The sequence below is a fragment of the Aphelocoma coerulescens genome, unplaced genomic scaffold, assembly GCF_041296385.1.
Source record: "Aphelocoma coerulescens isolate FSJ_1873_10779 unplaced genomic scaffold, UR_Acoe_1.0 HiC_scaffold_77, whole genome shotgun sequence".
In the NCBI taxonomy this organism is placed as follows: domain Eukaryota; kingdom Metazoa; phylum Chordata; class Aves; order Passeriformes; family Corvidae; genus Aphelocoma; species Aphelocoma coerulescens.
The window spans coordinates 436,362-456,498 of record NW_027184063.1 but is presented as its reverse complement, the minus strand read 5'-3'; the positions used below and the strand labels follow the sequence as shown (position 1 = coordinate 456,498).

The 20,137-nt window shown below is 53.3% G+C and overlaps 1 protein-coding gene and 1 pseudogene across 1 annotated transcript; one reads left to right on the top strand and one right to left on the bottom strand.

Annotated features, from left to right (window-relative positions):
* Positions 1–20,137, top strand: part of LOC138102473 (zinc finger and SCAN domain-containing protein 2-like) — a 64,075-nt pseudogene that overhangs the window by 15,678 nt on the left and 28,260 nt on the right.
* LOC138102520 (serine/threonine-protein kinase pim-1-like) lies at positions 10,481–19,580 on the bottom strand. Its single transcript, XM_069000220.1, has 7 exons — positions 19,556–19,580; positions 12,407–12,911; positions 12,198–12,330; positions 11,629–11,995; positions 10,835–11,011; positions 10,699–10,702; positions 10,481–10,583 (listed from the first exon to the last, which is right to left on the bottom strand). The coding sequence occupies exons 1-7, from the start codon at positions 19,578–19,580 to the stop codon at positions 10,481–10,483; spliced, it is 1,314 nt and encodes a 437-aa protein (XP_068856321.1).

Genomic DNA, 20,137 nt, shown 5'->3' with positions numbered 1-20,137 from the left:
AGGGGATACTATTTATTGGATCTAGATGAAGATGATCAATAATTGTGTATCTATAATAATAATAGAAACGATGTTCCTGACTTCTGGGAAGGGAAATGTGGTTTTCAAAGTCAGTGCAAGATGTTGGCAGATGACAGAATGTGACCCCTGTAACAGCTTGTTTGCCAACACCAACCTGTGCAGAAAATCCAGTTCCGTGGGGAGCTTCAGTCAGCAATTTAACAAAAATCTGGGAACGCTTGTGGAAGGAAATAGCACCCAGGGCACCTGGACAGGGATGGAAGGAGAATATTCCTTACCATGGGCACATAAGAACGATACTGCTGAGAATTGTAACATTTCCAAACTGGATCTGGAAATTACCTCAGGAAATATTGATCAGCTGACAGATTGCACTGATACCCCCTGGGGCTGTCAAATTCCAGAAGTATGGAATCACCCTCAGACAGGACAATGGGAATGTTTCCAGCCAGTTCAGGGGTGTCTGGGCTGGAAAGGAAGCCCAGGCCTCCCACAGGACCCCTTACAGGTGGGTATAAAATATCCTGATTTAACAAGGTCAAGGCCAAAGGATCCCAGGACAAAGGAAAAGTGGGATTGCCCTGGGACAGACACTTGAGCTGTTTGGAATCCTGAGGTCCAGCAGCTCCTGGCTGTGGCCCAGGCTCTGAGGCTAGGCTGTGTTTGTAGAAATGATTCTGCCTTTCTCAGTGACACCTGGGCTCAGCCAACAAACAACGAGCCTTGGAGAGGCACAGAGTGTCAGCAGGACACAGTCAGATCCTTAGGAGCCCCAGGATGGGTGGGAAGTGATGGAATTTGGAGCACACGTTTGGCCCTGGGAGAATCAGGAGCACCAAGGACACTGGGGGTATTAACGTTCCGTCCCTCGTGCAAGGAGTCACCACCGGGAACCCGACTGTGGGGAAAGGTTAAAGGGGATGGAACTTGGAAACATCCCAGTGCGGGAACTACAGTGGGATGGATTTTAGAATCCATCTCTGCTTCACAAAGATCTGCCTTTAGGAACAGAGCAGCCACACACCATTGGGCTCTGCAGATGGAAACTTGAGTGAATGCAGCTCCTTTGGGGTTTGCTGAAATAAAGGAACAATTTCCAGCCACAGCTAAAATGACCTCACAGAGCAGATTGGTTTTAGCCCTATTGCTGTGACATGGACAGGGAGTATGTGGATTCTTGAACTGGAACAGCAGCACTTGTTGTGTGCACATTCCAAATGTGATGCTGGATGGGATGATCAGGGGGAGAGGATAAAATCAGTTGCTGCATCCAGCAGGGAATTAAGGGGAGGGTTAGACAGTAACTGTTTGGATAAAATATTTAAAGGGCTTGGATTTTCCCTGACTGATGGTTGGCCTGACTTTTGCAAAGTCTAACTGGGATCCCAGCAATACTTGTGCTTGTGACACTTGCTTTGAGCTGTGTAAAGAACATGGTTGTGAAAGCAGCTGAGGAACTCGTGGGATGTGAGTAAAGGAGCAGAGTGAGGCTTACGAAGGCTTGAAGGGAAGAGAAGCTTCCCAACCCTCCAAGGGGGGAAATTTGCCAGATGAAAAACCGTTTGCACCTGGTGGGTTCATACAATGCTTCTTCTCCAAAAGCCACTGGCCATGGAACCGCACAAGGCTGATTCTGTAGGCAGCAACCAGCCCAGGTGTGCCAACTTTCACCAGTTCACCGGGCAGTCAGGGCTGGCTTTGGGGTCACCGACCACCAGGGACCCCCAAAGAGAGCCCCAGGGCAGAAGAACGGATGTGCAAAGGGGTGGGGGAAATATGCAATGATTTTGGGGCAATGATTGTCGTGTGTGTGTTTATTGTGGGACAATCTGGGAATGAGTCTGTGAAACACAGTCTGCAAACAGGAACATTCCTGAACTCGGCACACACGACCTTGGGAGGGGCTCTCCCCTTGTGCATCCGGCCCAATAAAGAATGCTGCTGCTTCGTGCTGCGCTGGTGCTGAGGAGGTTTTGTTTCCCTGAAGTGTTGGTAACACCTCTGTGCCTGTGTCACAGAGCCACAGAGCAGCTGTGATGTCAGAAAGGGGCTGTGTGACATCACAGAGTGGGCTGTGACATCACAGGGTATTGGTGTGACATCACAGAGAGGGCTGGGCCATCCCAGAAGAGGCTGTGACATCACAGAGTGGGTTGTGACATCAGGAAGTGGGTTGTGACATCACAGGGTGGCTGTATGATATCATAGATTCTACTGTGACATCATGGAGCAGCTCTGTGACATCACAGAGTGGTGCTGTGACATCACAGGGTAGAGGTCAGATATCATTGAGCAGACTATGACATCACAGAGCAATTGTGACTTCACAGAGGAGGCTGTGACATCACAGGGTGCTGGTGTGACATCACAGAGTGGTCATGTGACATCCCAGAACAGGCTGTGACATCACAGAGTGGATTGTGACATCACAGGGGGGCTGTATGACATCATAGAGTCAGCTGTGACATCACAGAGCAGATGTGTGATGTCACAGAGAGGACTGTGACATCACAGGTGGTGTGACAGCACCGAGTGGATATGACATCACAGGGTTGCTATGTGACATCACAGAGTGAGCTGTGACATTGCAGATAAGGCTGTGATATCACAGGGCAGAGGTCTGACATCATAGAGCAGACTATGACATAACCGAGTGGTTGTGACATCCCAGGGTGGCTGTGGGACATCCCAGGGTGGCTGTGTGACATCCCAGGGGGTTGGATGCCATGGCAACCCTCATCAGTTCCAGTTCCCTTGGAAACCCCCCCAGGACCCATTGCTGCAGTCAGGGTCCGTGGCCACTTGCCCGCAGACCTGTGGCTGCCCTCGGCCGCCATGGCAGCCCTCAGGACAGAGCGGTGCCGGGGCTGGTGCCAGCTACAATTGCACTGACACTCGCTGATGCCCTCAGGTGCCACGGCAGCGGCCACAGGGACCCGTTCCTCACTTTGGTGCCACGGACACCAACGCTTGGCCCCGCTGCCATGGGGATTGGCACGGTCACCTGCACTCAGGGCCCGTGGCCGGGCACTGCTGCCATGGACACGGGCACTGAGCCCTGGGCCACAGTCGGCTGCCGTGGCCACCAGCCCAAGGTCCCGTGGCCAGGGCCGGGGCCATGGAAAGGAACCCGTGGAGCCGTGGTGATGGTGGATGGCCATGGGGTGCTGCTGTGGGCTGGGGCAAAGGGAATTTCCTTGCCAGGCCTTTCTCTGGGGCTGTGTTTGGCTCTGTGCTGAGCACAGCGTTGCTCACACGGAGATGGTTTTGTTCTTGCTGAGCTTGCACAGAGCCAAGGCCTTTCCTGCCCCTCGTCCGGCCACGCTGGGGAGGGGCTGGGGGTGAGGGGGAGCTTGGCAGGGGTCACAGCCAGGACAGGTGACCCCAACTGACCCCAGGGATATCCCAGACCACAGGACATCATGGCCAGTGTATAAAATGGGGGAACAAGGAGGAAGGGGGGACATTTGGAGTGAGGGTTTTTGTCTTCTCAGGTAACACTCAGGCAGGATGGGGCCCTGTTTTGCCAGTGGGCAGGGTCAGCACCAAAGACACAGACACTACTGAAGGGGTTGTGCAATTTATAAAATGCAAATCTGCAAAGAATTACAAAAGCATAAGCTCAGCAAAGCACATAATCATTAGCAAAGAATCACAGCAGGAACAGCTCAGCAATGCCCCCAATCATCAGTGCCAAAGATTGCCTGCAGTGATTAACCAAGATCCAGCCCCAGTGACCCTCAGACTTTACCATCACCCAGAGCCACCCATCAGCTGCGGGAAGCTGTCCCAGCCAAGGACTGGAGAGCCACTCCCGGACACTGGGAATTCCTGCAGCTGCCTCCAGCCACAGCTGAGGCTCCAACCCCGCTGCGAGAGGGCCCAGCTTTGACAGTGCTGGAGAAACAACCTGACAGCACTTCTAGTGCGGGAACATCTGCTTTCATCCTCCTCTTGGCTTCCTCCTAAGCCTGGCCAGGGCTCAAGGAGGAGCCAAGGGAGCCGACTTTGACCATACAGCCCCAAACAAGGCCAGATGTGGCCTTGTCCAGTTTCTACATACAGAAAGGTAAATCTATGTTTCACCAATGCACAGGTACATAGAACATATTGTTAATAGTACTTTGTTAATGAGTTAATGAGTGGGATACAAATATAACCTTTGGTTGGAATGTTCATCAGGAGGTCAGCTTTGGCCCAGGGCCTGTTGTTCAGGCCTCACTCAGGGCCTGGTGTTCAGACCTTGGAACTTCAATTGCTACTTTGACCTAGAGATGAACTACAACCTTCACAACAATTCTTTCAATAACAGAGTCTTAGATTTAGGTATTAGGCATAAAGGCGTTGCATCTTGTTCTCCAATTAAGTGCTGCTCAAAGTCATCACTCACAGCTATAATTCACATTCCTTTTAAAACAAGCCTCATTAGTTGCTATTCTCTGTTATTTATCAAATCCCCTTTTTTTCTAGAGACTGTGTCTCTTTTTAGACAAGTCTCAGTGCTCCATTTCCCAGCACAAAGTGTCACAACAGCTCTAACATGGAATCAAAACACACCAAGTGCTCACACTGCAGTGATTACAGTGACTGCCACAAATGCATTTCGCAGCAGCCTCCAGTTTGGCAGCCCCAAAGCCAATCCCACCAAGAAGAATTTTCTTCTTTCTGCCACTCTTCCACTGCTCTTTCCATCAAGGTGATTCCTGACTGTTGGACTTCAAACCCATCCCTGATAACAGTGCAGCATTCCTGTCCTAGAATAGCCCAGGCTCCTCCTTGGCCAGCAAGCAGATAATCCAAGGCCATGCGGGTCTGCAGGGCCCCCGTTCGTGTTTGTTGGAGCTCACAGGATGTGCTGTTGGATATTTTAACAGTATCATTTGCTGCTTCTTCTAATAATCAATTTAGCTCGTTAATGTGAACTCCACAGGACGAGGCAGCGCATGTGGGGCACAGGGTGAACCAGAATCTTTGGCTTTCTGAAATCCAAGGCACTCCTTGGGTGGGAAATGCTCTCTTAACATTAAACTCTTGCTTGTGTTTGTTGCTGAAGTACCCTAAAGGGAGGCATCACTCTTTTTCCTCAGTCTCATTCGGGTTAGGAACAATAATTCCATTGTCCATGGAGCTGGCACCTTTTTAATTCCAGAATAATGCCCCCAAGGTCCTTTGCTGTTCAGCTTTACCGCGGTGTCAGGGGTAACAAGGCTTGGTGGGTCCTTTCCCCTTTGGCTGGAGAGGTGCCGGGTCCCAGTCCCTGAGGGGCACCCAGGCTCCTGGCTGGAATTCATGTGGAAGTCACTCAGAGTCACATCAGCCTTCACACGGAGCCCCGTGGCTTTTCCAAAGGGGGCCATTGGGGGCAAACAGGGAGATTGGGTCTGGCAGGATCTGTAAAACAATATCCTGTAACATCTCCTTGTTTTCACACAGAACACTTGGCTGCAGGGACACATTCCCATCGTTCTGCCCAGGTTCCAGGATTCAAACAGTGCTGTCTTTCCCCGGAGCTGTTCCTTCAGCTGCCTCGGGAGGGCCATTGGGCCTCTGGACCCACACTCTGGCTCCATTATTAGGATTGCTGGATCCAAACCCTTTATCTCCACCAACAGTGGTCATTTGAGGTGGATCTCCTTTTTTCACAATTGTTTATAAAACTGCAATATCAAGAATTGTGCTGGCCTGTCATGGAGTTAAATAATCCAATCTTGTTCATTATCGTTTAACAGCATTACTTTGATTTCTCCTTGATAATCTGCATCAATTCCTCCTCCCATGACATGAACGCTTTGCAGGGCCAAGCTCCAGCGAGCAGTTATCAAACCTAAGTGTCCTGGAGGAATCTGAATTCCTATTCCTGCATTGATAACTCTCACTTGCTTCTGATTTATCCCAATTAATCCTAATGCAGGAAGGCCCAGCCCTGCAGCCTCTGGGGTGGCCCTGTCAGGGCCCATCGCACCCAGAAGGATTTCCCAGGAAGTCCAAGTCTCCCTGTCCATGGGTGGATTTGCAGACTGGGTGCAGCCGGGCACACCCAGGGGTTTCCATTTCCCCAGCGGGGCCGTTGTTAAGGGTATGGAGCACATCTGGGAGATGGGTTCTCCATCGGGACGGGTTCCCATCTCCTCATTTTTTCAGCTGCTCTTTTAACAACCCCTCCATCTGTTCAACCAATCCTGCAGCTTGTGGATAGTCTGGGATATGAAAAACCCAGCAGTCTTCATCACTGTCTTTTTCACAGGAACAGACAAAGCATTCCAGATCACAGTATCAGCAAACCCTATAAAAACAGCCAATTCCATCCCTTCCTCCTTTATTCATTGTGTGCAATCTCACAAAATTTACCAGTGACCTTTGGGTCCTGGCCAAGCATTTTCTGGAGGGTATTTAGTGTTACATCCCTGAGCAGCCATGGCTAAAGAATTTGTATTGTCAGCACTATTTCACATTATTATTTATTATCTATACAATATAAATATTATTTTATAGATATATAAACTAGGATATTATACTAGTTCACTTGCACAAAGAAATTTGAGCTCAAGATTAAAAACTTCTTCTATTGCTCCATGTGGGAGCATTCCAACAACAATTGCTCCTTCTGTTGGTGCTGTTTCCAATACGCTGTTAACAAAATCCATCCTCCTCTTCCCGAACCCACAAGCTCTTTTCCTTTTTCCATATCCAATTTCGGGATGCATTTTAAGACATTCAGCGCTTCAGCTCCTTTTAACCGACTGCCCCACTGCTCACACGGTGCTCCGACCTCAGCCCACTCCAGAGCCAGCGAACTCCAGGGAAGCTCTTCCCATCCGGGATTTCAGACAGGACTGATTCCTTACATTTACATTTAAAAAGCGACATTTTGGTGTGATCCGGCCAGACTACGCCAATTTTGTTGTACCAGTGGGCAGGGCCAGCACCAAAGACACAGACACCAACTGAAGGAACTGCGTCATTTGCTACAGCTCAAAGCAGCAAAGAATCACAGCAGGAGCGGCTCAGCAATGCCCCCAATCATCAGTGCCAAAGATTGCCTGCAGTGATTAACCAAGATCCAGCCCCAGTTACCCTCAGACTTCACCATCACCCAGAGCCACCCATCAGCTGCGGGAAGCTGTCCCAGCCAAGGACTGGAGAGCCACTCCCGGACACTGGGAATTCCTGCAGCTGCCTCCAGCCACAGCTGAGGCTCCAACCCTGCTGGGAGAGGGCCCAGCTTTGACAGTGCTGGAGAAACAACCTGACAGCACTTCTAGTGCGGGAACATCTGCTTTCATCCTCCTCTTGGCTTCCTCCTAAGCCTGGCCAGGGCTCAAGGAGGAGCCAAGGGAGCTGACTTTGACCATACAGCCCCAAACAAGGCCAGACGTCGGATTTCATGGCCTTGTCTGGATTCTAAACACAGAAAGGTCAATACATGTTTCACTGACGAGAGGATACATCAATCACAAAGCTAATGATCACGGAAATTTCGGTAATGAGCAGATACAAAGATAACCTTTGGTTGGAAGGCTCATCCAGAGGTCACCTTTGGCTCAGGGCCTGTTGTTCAGGCCTCAGTCAGGCCTCTTGTCCAGGCCTTGGCACTTCAGGGACGTGGTTTAGTGCTGGGCTTGACAGTGCTGGGATAATGGTTCGACTTGATGAGCTCAGAGGTCTTTTCTAACAGAAAGGATTCTGCAATTCCAGGATTCTGTCTGCTGCATTCAGCCAGGTCCATGGCACCAGCATTACTTTGGTCAAAAAGGCTCCTCTTGCTCAGCTCTTGTGGCCTAAGGCTTCAGCTCCTTCAGCTCCTGGTGCTGAGCTGCTCATGCTGAACGAGACGACTCGGAGAGAAGAATACAGTTCATCCAATTCCTTCTGGCACACGGAGAGGGGAGGCTGTGAAAACAGGAGCATTGTTTGCTGTGGCCTCCTCTGTGCCCTTCACGCCTTTCAGCACTTTGAAACAGCCAAGAGCTTTCTCCAAGAGTGCAATGAAGCAGCTGTTCCTGCTCCCAGCTCTCGCCCTTCCCAGTCTCTGCCCTTGACTGCTTTTGTCCCTCTTGCTGTGCCCTCTGTGCCCCCGGGGCTCGGTGGCTGCTGCCCAGGGCTGTGGCACTGGCACAGATCCAGTGCTCGAGACCCTCCTTTCCCTGCCCTTGGAGCTGCCTGCTCACAGCAGCCTTTTCCACCTGCAAGCTCCACATGGACAGGGAGTGCCCACCTCTGCTCCTTGCACACCCTGCAGGAGCCCAGGGCTGCCATCTCCAGTCCCTGCTGGCACTGAGGGCTCCCAGGTGCCCCAGGCTGCTGTGGCACCGCTGCCAACAGGAGGGAACAGCGGCAGGGACTGTGCTGAAAGTCAGCTCCATTTGCTGCTGCTGCTGCTGCTGCTGCTGCTGTGGGGGTCATTTGTCCAGCCCTGCCCCAGAGTCAGGGATCAGATCCAGGCCCTGCTGCTGCTCCCTCGGGATCAGCCACAGTTTGGGTGTTGCTGTCAGTGCCAGCAGGAGCGGGCGCTGGAGCAGCGGGTGCTGACAGTGCCCCAAGCCCCGGGGCCCGAGGGGTGCCTGGGCTGCGGGGCTGGCAGGGAGCTGCCCCTTGTTCTCCCTGTGCCTCACGCAAAGCTGGGCCGCTCACAAGTGGGGCAGCACAGCAAACAGGGAGCCTGCCAGTCTCTGCCAGCCCTGTCTGCTCTGAGATTGGGCCTTGGAGCTGCAGGGGGACAAAGGCAGCTGCTTCTGGTCCCTCTGCATGTCCCTGTGTTCAGCAGTGCTGCTCCATCATTTAGGATGTTTTAGGTTTAATTAATAGAAAAAAACAAAAGAAAAAGACCAGAAAATATTATGAAACATAAAACCAAAACCCAAATGTGGAGTGAAAAGTCTTATGTAACTCTGGATTAAGAGGTAACTGATCTTTTCAAAAAGAAAACTCAGGTATTTGTAAATATGCTGATTGCATTGATCCATCTTACTGACCTCAGCAGTCCTTTTTCAAAGATTTTGGGCTTTGTTTCCAACATTGTTATTTTAAGTTGTGGTTGAAGCAATAGGAAATTGATTGTGCTCTGCCAGCTCCGAGCAGGACTGGCAATCTAAACTCTGTCCCACCCCAACTCACTGAGAAGATGCCCTTCCTTCTCACCCTGCCAATGAGCTGCACATTCCCTTGGAAATTGTCAGGGGGTTCTTAAAGACACCAAGTCCCACTTAGGGCTTTTTGCTCTGGTTTGGCACTGGAGAAGGGCAATTCTTCATCCATCAGCTCCAGACTGCACTGCCTCAGGAACACGGCCCACTTGCCAGGTTGGGCCCACTCATGGCACTTCTAGAGGAGGAAGAAAGTGCAATGGCACAATTCCAGCCCAAAAGAAAGGAAGAGTGGGACAGACAGAACCCCCTGTGCAGATCCAGGCGTTCAGCTGGGACTGTGCAGAGTTTGGCTTCTTGCCAGTGGGATGTGTGTCCCTGACTGCAAGCTCTTGGCCTGCATGAGAGTCTCACTCACCTGCAAAAGCAGAAAGCTCCGTTGCTGTGCTCGCAAGGGGCTCGTCTGATGCAAAGCTGTCAGAGCCCTGTGAGGGGAGAGCGGGCCCAGCGGTGCGCGGGGCTGAGCCCCAGCAGAGCCCTGGAGGAGCCCAGAGCAGCCTCAGCATCCGCAGAGCCCGGCTGTAAGGAGAGAAACCAGAACCCCCCCGTCAGCTGAAGCCTCCTGTCCCCTTGTCCCAGCGGCCTGCAGTGCCCAGGCCGTGCTGGCCGTGCTCAGAGCAGGGCCCAAAGCTGCCCAGCATTGCTGCCTTTGGGAGCAGAGCAGGAGGGCAGGACATGTGCCCAGCCTGCAGCCAGCCATGGCACAGCCACCTCCTCAGCAGCTGCCCAGAGCCCAAAAGCAGCTTGGCAGCCACTGAAGAATTCCCTGCAGCCGCCCCAGCAAAGGGGGAACCTTTGGTGCCCGGCCAGGCCGTGCCATGCCCAGCTCTGGCAGCATCCCCCTGGCTCTGGACTCACCTGCACGCTGGCCGTGGAGCGTGTCTTTGGAGAAGGTGCCAGAATCAAAGGCCATCATCTTCAGCTGCCACTGGCCAGCTCCAGGAAGAGGTTGTCGTCCTTGAGCTCGTCCTTGGTGGCTCCAGCAGCAGCAGCCCCACCTGCTACAGCTTCTCCAGGGGCTCCTTCTCCTTCCCTGGGGCCACACCAGGCTCTCAGGGTTCTGCCCAGGGCCCCAGCCATCAATGAACCAGACAAGCAAAACCAGGGGGGGATGGTGGCCCCCAGTGCTTGCCAGAGCAGGCCTCCAGCTCAGCTGCAGCCCAAGAGCTGCGTGTTCCCTTCTGATGCTCCCTGCTCAGAGCTACAGACAGGACAAAATAGTCTGCTTTGCTTTGCCACTGATTGCCAAGAGATGTGTGGGGCTGTTACCTGCCAGGCCCCTGGATCACACTGTGCCCGTGGGTCCCTGCCATCCTCTAGGGCACATGAACACCCTGCAGCCAAGGGGCACTGAAGAGCTCTTCCAAGGACGGCCTGTCCAAGGGCTGCATGGACAAGCACCTCTTAAGAACATTCTGGGCACAGAAACCAGAAACCACCAGGCAGCTGCAGAAGGATCCCGCCCGCTTTGCCCCCCGTTCCCGTGCCCAGGCCATGCTGGCTGTGCCCAGAGCTGGGCCTAAACTTGCCCATGCATTCTGTGCTTTGGAGGGCAGCAGGAGAGCAGGACATGTGCCACCTCCTCAGAGCTGCCAGAGCGGGATGCTCCTGAGCCCGCTGCTGGCTCCCAGCCCTGCTATTCCCCCCGTGCTGCAGAGATGAGGATCCACCGGGAGAGAGCCATCGTGGGAACAGGATCCGCCCCCAGATGATCTCCTGGCCCCTCCTGAACGGGTGCTTCCCCACCACCAGGTGGTACAGCAGGAGGCCCAGGGACCAGATCGTCGCTGCCTCGCCGTGGTAGCGGTGGTGGTGGATCCACTCGGGTGGGCTGTACAACAGGGTTCCTGTGGAACACAGACCGAGTCCATCAGGGGATGCTGCTGCTCCCAGAGCCTCGCCCCAGCATCCCTGGGCACGCAGGGGCTACACCAGTGGCACACGGGATGACCCGCTGCCCTTTTGCCAGCACCTGGGACTTGTGTACAAACTGGTGTTGGAAAAGAGGCCGCTGGTGTTGGGAAAGGGCAGCGGAAGCCCTGGGGAGGCCCAACCATGACATGCAAATGAAAAACCCACCCAGTGGTGGGGAAAACCCACTCTCCTCCCTGCCTGCAATGCCCCAAGAAACATCAATAAGCCAAGGCAAACCAGGGCAGCGGAGCAGTCCAGGCCCTTCCTCGCCTGCACACCAAACCGGCCGGTGCACGGAGTCTGACCCCCCTCTCTGCTACCCCCATGAGGGATTTTGTTGGGCTGGCTGCCCCCGCTCCAGCCCCAGCCCAGGGCAGAGTGGGTGCTGAAGGCTGCCGGCAGGGCCGGGAACTGCCTCCTCCCAGCCCCACCCAAAAGCAACTTGGCTCAAGAATTAATCCCATCCTGGCAACAATGAGGGGAAGCCCCGGTGCTACTACACCCAGGCTGGGCCATGAGATGCCCAGGAGCATCCCCTGGGAGGGCTCACCTGCAAACTGAGTGTAGGCTGTGTCCTGGAGAAAGGCGCCGCAGCCAAAGTCGATCAGTTTCAGCTGCCTGGTGGCCAGGTCGAGCAGGATGTTCTCGGGCTTGATGTCCCGGTGCAGGACCCCGCAGCTGGTGCAGTGCCGCACGGCCTCCAGCACCTGGCCGAACAGCCCCCGCGCCTCCTCCTCGGGCAGGAACCTCCGCTCCGCCAGCAAACCCGACAGGCCCTGACACCGCTCCGGACGCTCCAGCACCAGCAAGAAGCTGCTGGGCAGCTCAACCCACTCCAGGAGCCGGATGACACCACGGAACCCAGTGGACACCTTGTCCAGCAGCACGATCTCCAGGGGCGCACGGGCGCCGTCGGGCTGCGGGAGGAGCACGGTGCCGTCGGTGGGGCTGAGGCCGTGCCGGGGCTCTGGGACCCCTCACCCAGCCCGGGACGCTCTGCGCCCCCCGCTCACCCCCGCCCGCTCTCCCTCCGGGGCTCCCGGCGGCTCCCACCCCGCCGGGCCCCGGCTCCTCGCCGCCCGGCACGCCCCGCCTCTGCCGCTGGCCCCGCTCACTCACCAGCTCGCCCCAGTGCCGGACGCGGTCCCGCGGCACGCATTTGAGGGCCACCTGCGAGCAAGGGGCAGCAGCGGGCTGAGCTCGCCGCCCGCCCCGCCGCGCCCCGGCCTCCTCCCCCTCCGCCCTCCTCCTCCTGCACCCTCCTTCTCCTTCTCCCCCGCCCTCCTCCTGCACCCTCCTTCTCCTTCTCCCCCGCCCTCCTCCTGCACCCTCCTTCTCCTTCTCCGCCCTCCTCGTCCTCGTCCTCGTCCTCGTCCTCGTCCTCCTCGTCTTTCTCGTCGTCCTCGTCGTCCTCGTCGTCCTCGTCGTCCTCGTCCTCGTCCTCGTCCTCCTCCCCGACCGCCCCCCGACCGCCCCGGCCCGGGCATCCCCATCCGAACGGGACACCGGCGGCTCGGGGCCGGCGGCCGCGCTGCCGAGCGGCGGAGCTCGGGCCGGGGAAGCCGCAGCGGAGGAGGCGGCGGGAGCAGCCGCGCCCCGGGTGTCCTCCGCGGGTCCCGGGAGGAGCCGGGCCCGGAGCCGAGGGCGGAGCCGGGGCCGGGGCCGGGCTCGGGACAGGCGGAGCCAAAGGGTGGCGATGCCGCCCCAGCCCCGGGCACCGATGCCCGCCCGGCAGCGCCACAGCCAGGACGGCGAGAGCCGGGCGGAGGCGAGACCGCGGCGGGACGCCCGGGGCCGGGAAGGGGACGGCCCTGCCCGGGGCCGGGGGCGGGCCTGGGGCATGGCCCGGCCCGGCAGGGGGAGGGGGAGAGACCGGGAGAGGAGGGGGACACGGGGAAGAGGAGGCGGGGAGAAGGTGCGGAACAGAGGGAGAGGAGGAGCAAGAGCAAGAAACGGAGAGTCTGTTGAGTCGATTCGGATTTCGCTGCTGCCGCTGCTGCCGCTGCTGCCGCTGCACTGAAGCGCCGGGGCCGTTTGTCCGAGTGTCCGAGTGTCCGCGTGTCCGCGTGTCCGCGTGTCCGAGTGTCCGTTCCCCGCTCGCCCCACGCTCCCTACGGCCGAGCCCGCTCTCCCCGGGGGCAGCCCCTGAGTCTGTGCGAACACGGGAACTTTGCCGTGTCCAGCCCTGATCCAGAGTCCTCGCTCCTGCACGGTGGCAGAGAAATCCCCTCGGCTGCTGCTGTGCCTTGCCCCTGCTGAGGGTCAGACACTGCCGGGCCACATTCCCTGCCTGTAGAATTCGCGTCCCACCCAAGCTCTGCACTTTTGTCTCCAGCATTGCTTTCCAATAAAAACGGGGGAAGGCAAACTGTGTGCAGCTCATGATATTTCAGAGTGTCTAAAACTCGCTAAGGCACAGATCTTAGAGGTGAGATCCATTTGGAATTCATGGGATGGAGAAGCAGTGAAACATGGAAAAGGGGAGCACAGAAATAGAGAGGAGAACACCTTGGATTGTTTCTTTCCATTTTCATTTCACTTCTGGAAAGCTGTTTCAGTTTTCTGGGAATCTTCTCCACAGTCCTGTCTGCTCTTTTCAAGAACCTTTCCGGGAGAACGAGGTGCAGCTCCTGTCACAAGATGTGCCCCCAACTGCAGCTTCTCTTGGCTTCCCACACTGTGAGTGCAGCACGACTGCTGCAGCAAAGCAGGACAAATGCTGGGAGAACTTTACAAGTTGTCCTTTCTTTTCCCTGTGGGCTGGGCAGTTGTGCCATCGGTGAGGTTTTCATTGTGGCTGTTCTAACCTAAGAAACCAGGAGGTGGAACCAGGAATTGTTAGGCACTGCAACCCTGGCTGAACTCAAAGAATCCCCAGAGCCTGCAGCCAGAAATGGAGAGGTGTGTGATAATCATTCCCACATCTCCATGGGCATCTGGAAAGTGATCTAGAACATGAAAATGGGCTGACAGAGGTACTTTGTTTCTGTGTTCAGTTTAGATCAGTCTACATCTCTTGCATTGGTATAAATCAAGAGCACAATCAGTTCATGCAAGCTGGACCTCTCAGACACTGAAATAATCTGAAAAGGAGAAATGCAGAGAATGATTTGGTGAGCTTTGTCTAGAAGAAGGATAATTTTTTCTAATAATTTCTAATCCATTTCCTCTGCTTTTATCCTTCCTAACAAGGCCATTTGCATGCCAGATTCCTCATCAAATGAGAACCCTGAGCTTGTGGAACTGCCTGAAAGATGCCCTGTTCTTCTGCAGGAACACTCAGGCTGAAACAGGAGCCGAGCCCTCTCTTGGGAAGCCTCCTCCCAGCTGGAATTTGTGCCGTGCTGGGAGAGCAGGAGGGGGAGAGCGATGGGCGCTGTGTGGGAGGAGCAGGAGGTTTGGGCCGCAGGACGTTCCCTCTGCGCCGCTGCCCCGCAATCGGCGGCCGTGCCCAGGGCTCCGGGCCTGGCCCCGCGTGCGCTGAGCTCCCGACACTGCGGGAGCTGCCCGGGCTGGGCTCCGGTTCCGCTGGGACCCTGCGGCAGGCTGGGCTCCAGCTGGGATCAGCAGCAGCTGCAAACAGCTCTGGGCGTCTCCCATTTCTGCTGCTGGGAAGAAGCCATGAAGAGAGTCAAGAAGTTCTGTTTTCTCTTCCTCCTGGTGGATTTCTTAGTTTTCTTTGCCACTCCACAGGCAATTTCTGAGATGGGCTCTGTAAGCTGATTTTATTTCAACAGCACCAGCAACAGGGCTGTGTTTGAGCACTGTGACTGTGGTCTGGATGGCTTCAATTCCCCTCAACTGAGTGCTCAAGGACTTGTGAGCATTTCAGTCTCTGCTAATCATGATGCCTGTGACAAAAATACAGAGTTCACTGTCACGAAAGCACCGTGGGTAGTGCTGATCAAAAGAGGCAATTGCAGTTTTCCTGATAAAATTCAGGTGGCAACCAGAAGAGGGGCAAGAGTAGCCGCGATCTCCAGTTCCCAAGACAAAGGCAACAACAGCCCCGTGCTGTCAGCTCAGGGGGAGTAAAACCGTGCTGAGAGCAGCGCTGGAACCCGATCCTTCCTTTCTCTGAAGGCTGGCTCAGGGCAGCACAGCCGGGCCCTGAGGAATCGGGGCTGTTTGGGGGTGATGGTTGCTCTGCTCCAGAATTCACCTGGAAAAAGCCCTTGGGAAGCCGAGGCGGGAGCGGGCGGGAAGGGCCGGCGCTGCTGCTGCTCGTGCCCGGGAGCCCCGGCCGGGCCGGGCCGGCGCCCGCTGCGCTGCGGCTCCTGCTGCTGCCAGAGCCGGGCGGGACTCGGGGACAGGGAACGGGCCCGGGGGACAGCAAAGGCTCGGGGGCTGCAGGGATGTTCGCGCTCGGGCCAGCGCCGGCACAGAGCTTCGGCCTCGGCATTAACCCCGAGGGAAACGCTGGGGAAAGGCTCCGGTTCAGCCTTTCTGTGCTCGTTGCTGTGAAGTGCCCGAAATAAAAGGAGAACAAGCAGGGCCTGACCCCTTCTCCTTGGGAGGAGCCCACGCCTGGGGCTGTGAGGGGCTGAGAGGGGCTGAGAGGGGCTGTGAGGGGCTGTGAGGGGCCGTGAGGAGCGTCAGTCATGGCAGGAGGATGTCCTGCCATGTCCCTCCCTCCCTCCTTTTCTCTCGTTGCCTTTTTTTTTCTTTTCTCTTTCTCTCTCTCTCTCTTGTTGGAGAGGACGAAAGTTTGGTAAGAAAGTTTGGTAAGGTATGTAGGCTTGGCAGAAAGATCTCTGAATGTAGAAACTGAGGATGAGCTAGAAATGAAAGCAAGTTTTGATATAGACTAAAAGATGTTTTGCTGAAACACTGATCGCTGAGTAACTGAGAAGGCAAAGGTTGGAGATGAGTTGGAAGGAGATTTTTATGATTAGGACAAAGGTATGTGACTACAAACAAAGACCTGTTTTTCACCAAGTAAATAAGTCTCAAGAAGAGCATAAGTAAATAGAAAACATGTCTTTACCAAATAGAGAGCTATTGCAGGCAAACAAGAAATGTTGATGTAGCAAGAAGAAGAGAGGTCTAAGAATTTTCCACTGTAAGCTTAAATTGTAACTTACTCTTGTGATTGGATAATAATGACCATAATATGGTGATGGTAGTAGTTATGATAGGCTATAGGCAAATGTAAAGGTATTGTGTATGGTGCTTATTGGTTGTTATGTGTTAAGATACTCTGCAAAGAAAAGTATAAAATGCTTTGTAACTTGAACAGCAAGTGGCTTCAGGTATGTCTACAGCTGGAGCTGGCAGCTGTAGGGCTGGCTCTGGATACCCACTCCCTGAGCTGCTGTAACTTCGCCTATGCAATAAACAGCTTTCAGGAGAGCTGCCTGAAGTCCAGACATCCTTCGTGAAACATTCTCCTATACTTTTGCAAAAAAGACAATAAACACGGCACAATGAGCAGGATGCAAAAAATAACCAATAGGATCAGGCATCTAATTTTAAGCAGATTTTTGATCTATCTTGCAATTTGCCAGTTGCCAAACAAACTGTTGAGCCAATCAGATTCTGATTCTTCGTGCAATTTTGACACGCTTGTTTGTAATTCTTTAATGTGGGCATGAATAGATTTTGAAAGATCAGACAAATTCATACAACACATTCCATTGAAATCCTCACATCTACGTCCATGTGCTAAGAACAAAAAATCAATGGCAGCTCTATTTTGCAGTGTAGCGTGCCTTACTGAACCGACACCTGTTCATAATCCGGCTAAAGCAAGGGAAGTGGTGTTAGCCTGCCAAGCTAGCCAACATCCTAACTTGTTTAACAGTCCCAGGGCTTTAGCAGCTGCTATTTGTGGAGAAAGGAAGGAAACAGCCCATCGAGCACCTGATGGCCAAAATTTGGTGTTGTCATCACAATCAGGGGCAAACACACGGGTGCTGCATTTTCCTCTCCGTAGTTTATGCTGTAAAATCATAGCTACGTGTTAGGTGTTAACAGTGAGAGTCGTCCTAAGCTGCAAGGACCTCCCTTGATGTGTGATGGAATCGCAGCCCATGCTCGGGTCTCTGCAAATAAAAAACACCCCTGGAGGCAAAGCCAGAGGAACAGTAGTAGAGTGTGAAATATGTGGTGAACTGGAATTGCACCAGGCACTTTCATTTGCAAATATGGGTTGGTTAGGAGAAACATCCCATACTTTGGACTGATCAGATCCAGAGTAATTAAATTTAGCACAAAGGCCTATTTTCACAGATCCTAAAAGCTCTATTTCTTGCAGCTCAAGAGTTGCCCGGGGAAGGTGTGAAGCCCACTGATCTCAAGCATCAGCGTGATTGCGTGATTGTAAAAGCTTGCTAACTGCCTTAGGCTTTGGCCAGTCACCTATTGGCAAGCCAACAAGGCCGGTAGAAAGAGGATTGTCAGGAGTAGCAGTGGCTAAGCACAGAGTATCTTGCCCTGTTGCATTGGCCAGGGTAACTCACACGTTGGTTCTTGGCTGACTGACAGGCCAAGCAGAAACAGCAGGCACTAAGCTCAGCAAAACTGACAAGGACAATATTGGCACCTGCATTTTTTTGTTATTCGTTGCCATTTGCACTCCAGTACATCCCAGTGCAAGCCAATACCCTTGATCACAGGGATATCAGTGCAATACAGTCCTCCTTGCTCTCTAAGAGATTGTCAATCCAGCTGTCAATCTCCCCAGCGTGTCTCACGATAAAATTGATGGGATCCCAGCTCCTGATTTATGGAAGACACAGAAACAGAGAGCATTGCACAAACCTAGCGAGAAAGTGCAGAATGCTAAAGCAAAAAATACGGGAACAACTCGGCCTACGGCACCCCCAGAGCCTCAACGGGACTTCACATCTGCTTGCGGAGGGCCCACCGCGAGCGGGTCGGCTGTTCTGGGGGAGAGGGAGGGCTGGGGACCCTATTCTGACCTGTATCCCTGGAAAGACACTAGGGAAATAGTTCAGCATGTTAAACAAGAATGAGATAATGGCCAAGCTCCCGTGCAATCAGCACAAAAGGACTGGCGGCTTCCCATGGAGCTTCAGATACTTTGGAAAAACTGGTCCTCACAAACTGTAAAAGCCTGGATTCACACCAGAGCGGAGGCCTCTTTACATTTATGGGAACCCCAAGAAATTTAAAGGACAACCAGTGATTATTACAGATTTGGTGGGGGGAAACAAATTGAAGCTGTGCAAACACAAATCAAAATGAAACTAGGGAACCTTCCCGGATGATTGCATTCAGTTATGATTGTCCTGGTCCCTGAATATATAGTTGGGATTGGTATCTTAATGGGACTGGCTTTAAATTTATCCAATGGTTTATATCAGTTTGGGACAAAGCCTTATATCAGTGCCCGGCCAGTTTTAGTCAGGCAGGTGAAAATGCCCCCTGTGCAGATTCCTGCCACAGCTAAATTGGTAACCATGAAGCAGTACCAAATCCCAGGGGGGCATGAAGACATTTCACCGGCAATTAAAGACTTAGTGGGTGTTTTAAAACCCACTAGAATGGCTTGGAATAACCCTGTCTGGCCTGCCAAGAAAAGTGACAGGTCATGGAGAATGACCGTGGACTTTAGAGAATCAAATAAACACAGCCACCTCTTGCAGCAGCTGTACCAGATATTGTTACTTTAATAGAAAAAATCCAGGAACACTCTGGAAGAACCTGGTATGCAGTAATTGATTTGGCTAATGCTTTCTTTGCAGGACCCACTGCTGAGGAGCAGGGGCGTCACTTTGCCTTTACGTGGCAGGGATGACACTACACACTCAGCACATTGCCCCAGGCATGTGTGCACGGCCCAACAATTTGTCATCAGCGGCTGAGCACTTGGATGAAATCAAACTGACTCCTCATACACAACTCATTCATTATATAGATGACATCTTGGTCCAGGGCAGCAATGAGGAGGAAGTGCAACAAGTCCTTGAATTAGTTGTGGATCATAGGAAACAAAGACTGGGAAATTAACCCTACCAAAATTCAAGTGAAATTTTTGGGAATTCAGTGGCAATGCAGGCATCGGGAAATCTTCCCCAAAGCCCGACAGAAAATTTTAGAGTTTGCTGTGCCACCAAATAAAAAGGAGGCACCAAGATTTATTGGATTATTCGTCTTTTGGAGACAACATATTCTGCATCTGAGACAAATCTCAACCCCTCTGCATAAAGTAACCAGGGGAAATAGGGAATTGGAATGGGGAAGTGAGCAGCAGGCTGCCTTTGAATTAGCCAAAGAGGCTATTAGCCAAAAAGGCCTTTAGATCTATGGCCTATGCAAAAGGGAGAAGTTGAGTTAAATGTACCTGTAAATGGGTCACATACTGATGGGAGCCTCTGGCAGAAACAGGGAAAGAAAAAGGTTCCCCCAGGGTTTTGGGGGAGGAAGTTGCCAGAAGCAGGAAACAACTACACACCGTTTGAGAAACAGTTATTGGCAGGTTATTGGGCACTGATGGAAACAGAACAACTTACCATAGGGTATGAAGTGGCTCTTCATCCGGAAATTCCTATAGTGCAGTGGGTCAGAAGGTCCCCAAAAGCCCATTGGATTGGGCACGCTCCGGAGTGTGGTACTGTAAATTGGAAGTGGTATATTCGGGATAGGGCCAAGGTGGGAACGGGGCGGATAGCCACTCTTCATGAGCCAATAGCAGCTGCCCCCGGGAGGGACCAAGAGGTGAGGGCCAACTTCACAGCTGAGAGAGAATCTCCAGGGAAGTGGGAAAAGCCTTCAAATCAACTAACGCCACAGGAAAAAGAACATGCTTGGTTTACGGATGGGTCGGCTAAATATATAGGAGGGAAAAGGTTTTGGAAAGCAGTAGCTGACCATCCTCATTCAGAAAAGTTTTTAGAAATGATCAGAGAGAGGAAAAGCAGTCAATATGCTGAATTCTATGCAATTGATATGGCTTTAAAACAAGAAGATCTAGGAGAATGCCTTTCCTATACTGCTTCTTGGTCGGTAGCTAAATGGGTTCGCTCTGTGGCTACCAACATGGGTGGGCAGAGCCTGGAAAATCTACTCCAAAGAGGTCTGGGGAAAGGAACTGT